The sequence below is a fragment of the Triticum dicoccoides genome, unplaced genomic scaffold (assembly GCF_002162155.2).
Source record: "Triticum dicoccoides isolate Atlit2015 ecotype Zavitan unplaced genomic scaffold, WEW_v2.0 scaffold27930, whole genome shotgun sequence".
NCBI classification, from domain to species: Eukaryota; Viridiplantae; Streptophyta; class Magnoliopsida; order Poales; family Poaceae; genus Triticum; species Triticum dicoccoides.
In genome coordinates, this window is record NW_021259842.1 from 1 (window position 1) to 3,421 (window position 3,421).

Genomic DNA, 3,421 nt, shown 5'->3' on the forward strand with positions numbered 1-3,421 from the left:
TGTCAGGAGAGTAGCTTGTAGTTGGCCGTTGGCCGGTGGTTGCGACTTGCGGTGCTCTTGACCTAGGTTAGCTAGTGTTTGCCCGTTTGTTAGGGTTTTAGCCCGATTTTCCTTTAATTAACCGTGCGATCTCTTTGTACCATTTCTCTCCAGTTTTGCTAGAACTCATCTAGATGAGATTTAATTTGGTCTCATTCATCTTTTATAGTCATTGGATGTGATGCTATAAGATGCGTGTGTGCTGACGTGGGTTGCATCCATTCTTATTTTTCAGGTGAATGAGACCAAATTACGTCTCATCTAGATGAGTTTTAGATACTCTCTTTCTCTCTGATTAATGAATATAGCAGCTCTCCTGCTATCGTTCGAAAAAAAAAATTCATCCTCCTTCAAACATTTGAACGCATGCATATGTGTCGGTTGCGGCAGCGACACCGACACCTGGACGCCCTGCTGCGCACTAGCGCCACCTAGCTGTCGGGTTCATCGTAATCGGCTCCGTTCGCCTCGCCTTCCCCCACCCAAAGTTAGCAAAACTAATGGACATGAACGATTTTATGGTACTCCCTATAGTACGAAAATCAAATCATTCCAAAACACTTAGCCACGTCCGTCTAGGTATGTAAGTCATCGTACGAAAATCAAATCATTCCAAAACACTTAGCCACGATACATTAACTCCTTTTTTGTTTTTTTATTTCATGACATATCAACCAATAAAAGACGTAGACCATGCATATTTTTAATGACTTGAGACTAACAATCATGACATGCAGTGGTTAGTTCATTGCATGCAATGTTATTAATTAGGAAAAGACATTAAGTTCTCTCGTTTTTCCCTCCGTCTTGGTTGCGGTGCATAACCTATGGTAACTTAGATGGTTATCCAAGAGACTTATTTTAGTCTGACTAAAAATAGGCTCTTTAAGAGACTAAAGTTCCAAGTACATCCCTAACTAAAGAGGGGCTAAAACTAGTCTTGAGACTAAATTTTTTTAGTCAGGGGTACCCCTACTAAAATGTGAATTAGTCCTCTCTCTCCTCATTTAAGTCCTTTTCTTTAACACATGCGAGTTTTGAATCGGAAGGTTTGAAGAATAATAAATATTCATTAACTTAATTTTAGTCTCTTTAATATTTGGATCCAAGCATGAAGACTAACAAATTTTAGTCCCACTACTTTTAATCATGGGACTAAAACGTATCCAAGTACCCTCCTATACACTTAGACAGAGGGAGTACACGAACCTCAGCTGGTGCCCAGACCCAGACGAAGTGTCAAACCGAACCACGCAACCTGAGACACCGGTCAACTACAACTTTCCTTTCCATAGACGAGCAACACTGAGGTTCACAGCTTATGTCAGTTTTCTTCAGTAATGATATTCATAAGCGTGTTTCTATTTGCATTCTCCATCAAAAATTTATAAGCCTATTAATTTGAATTGACCCAGATAGGTACTCCCACCACCATTTCTTTTCTACTTCGCGTATAATATTTGCTTGAAATTAAACTATAAAAAGTTTGACCAAATTTATATTTAAAATTACCAACATATATAATACAAAAGCTACGTATATAATATAAAAGCTAATTTGATGATGCATCTAACGATATTGATTTCGTAAAGTGAATGCTTGAAACTTTTCTATAAAGTTGAACCAGCTTTGCAAAGTTTAACTTCAGACAGATTTTATGTGCAAACTAAAAAGAAACGAAACTAGTATCTTTGAAAAAGAATCGTCACTTGAGCAGCTCGAGGAAACTAGACTTGAACGCATCCATATGCGCCGGTTGGAGCAGCGACACCGACACCTGGACGCCCTGCCCGTCCCTGCTACGCATCAGCGCCACCTGACCGTCGTGGTTCATCGTAATGGGCTCTGTTCGCCTCGGCTTCCCCCACCCGAAGTCGGCGACCTCATATGCTCTAAATCCCGACGAGCCCGATATGTTCATGATACGGTCCAGGCAGGCATCGGCGATGAGCGTGAAGAAGTTCCACCCAGCAACAGGGGCCTCCTTCACCTTGTTGATCTTGTCCTGGACCTCTGACGCCGCGGCTGCCAAGGCGTGGTCACCACGAAGCTCCGGCACGGGGAGCTTCGATAGGGACCCGGTGAGGCACGCACCGATGTACCCTGCATCGACGGGCGGATCAAGGCGGTCGCGGGTGTCGGCGAAGAAGAAGAGCTGCGCGTCGTCCTCTGGGTAGAATGGCTTGCACCGGGCGAAGCACGTCCAGGCGAGCGCGACGACGGCCGTGAAAGTTGACGGCGGGCGAGGCAGGGGCGCGCCGTGGGATTCTGCTAGATGGACGATGCGTTGCTTGAGGCGTTGGATGCCCCCCGCGTCCAGGGTGAACGTTCGACGGGTGAACCGCTTTCGTTCTTCAACCAGGGACGACGCTGGTGCCACCTGCGCATAAGAATATTGATTCCTCTGAGCCCACGAAAATCCCAGTTCGAACGTCGAAGACATGAAAGAGAGCAACCACGTACCGAAGGCAAATTCGGGGCCACCTTCCGTAGGACGCTCCTGGCCAGCTCTTCGCCGCCGGGCAGCTTGACGAGCGAGCGGTCGAAGCACGGCGTCGTGGCCGGCGTCTCTCCCCTACACACCGCCGCCCACGCCTCAACGAACGTCCACAGCGCCCGGCCATCCGCGACACCGTGGTGCACCGTCACGCCCACCGCCACGCCGCCCTGGAAGCGCGTGGCCTGCACGGCCAGCACGGGGGCCGGCAACTGGCTCATGTCCACCTCCGGCACGAGCCCCTCGAGCACCCGCAGGTCGTGCTCCTCGTCGCCAGCCAGGCGTCCGATGTCTGCGTCGCACTCCGCGACGACGAACCGGACGCCGTCGGAGGCAGAGCAGCTGACGCCGACGTCCCCCGTCTCCTCGAGGTGGACCAGCTTGCCGGCAAGCGGCGCGAAGCTGCCAAGAGTGGCCGCGAGGGAGGAGCGGAGGGACTCGAGAATGGCGTCGAAGGGCGGCATGTCGTGGTCGGCCTCGTAGAGCAGGACGTGCTGCAGCACCGGGAAGACGACCCAGAGCGCCTCCATCGCGGTGAACCTGATCGGCCCCCGCGGAGTCGCGGCGGTCTCCGGCACGCCGACATAGCTCGCGTCGATGATCCTCACGGGCGACATGGCGGCCGGGGTGGGGTGACGGAGGTCGCAGTTGCCAGGTTGAATTGCCCGCTGGCTATGGCGAGTGGGTGGAGCTGGGCACCACACGGATGCACCGCGCCTTCATTATATTTGGCAGTACGTACGCCAGTCCATGTGCAGGCAGGACATGCAGACCACACAACTTGTCGACGGAGACGGATCGGACGATTTGTAATGTACCGGGAATCTCCTGTAGATAGTCCTCCGGTGAATCTGTGCCGCGCCATGATACTGCAATTGACACTAC

General features: G+C 50.9%; 1 protein-coding gene across 1 annotated transcript; it reads right to left on the reverse strand.

The window, feature by feature from the left end:
* Positions 1-1,631: 1,631 nt before the first annotated feature.
* LOC119345758 (phenolic glucoside malonyltransferase 2-like) lies at positions 1,632-3,212 on the reverse strand. Its single transcript, XM_037615665.1, has 2 exons — positions 2,503-3,212; positions 1,632-2,419 (listed from the first exon to the last, which is right to left on the reverse strand). The coding sequence occupies exons 1-2, from the start codon at positions 3,151-3,153 to the stop codon at positions 1,745-1,747; spliced, it is 1,326 nt and encodes a 441-aa protein (XP_037471562.1). The 5' UTR covers positions 3,154-3,212; the 3' UTR covers positions 1,632-1,744.
* Between the last annotated feature and the right edge of the window lie 209 nt (positions 3,213-3,421).

Bases quoted from the DNA above. Each gene is read 5' to 3' on its own strand.
- LOC119345758 (XM_037615665.1), bottom strand. From the start codon at position 3,153: ATGTCGCCCGTGAGGATCATCGACGCGAGCTATGTCGGCGTGCCGGAG. The intron at 2,420-2,502 runs GTACGTGGTTGC...TCTTATGCGCAG, and splicing joins TGGCCCCGAATTTGCCTTCG to GTGGCACCAGCGTCGTCCCT.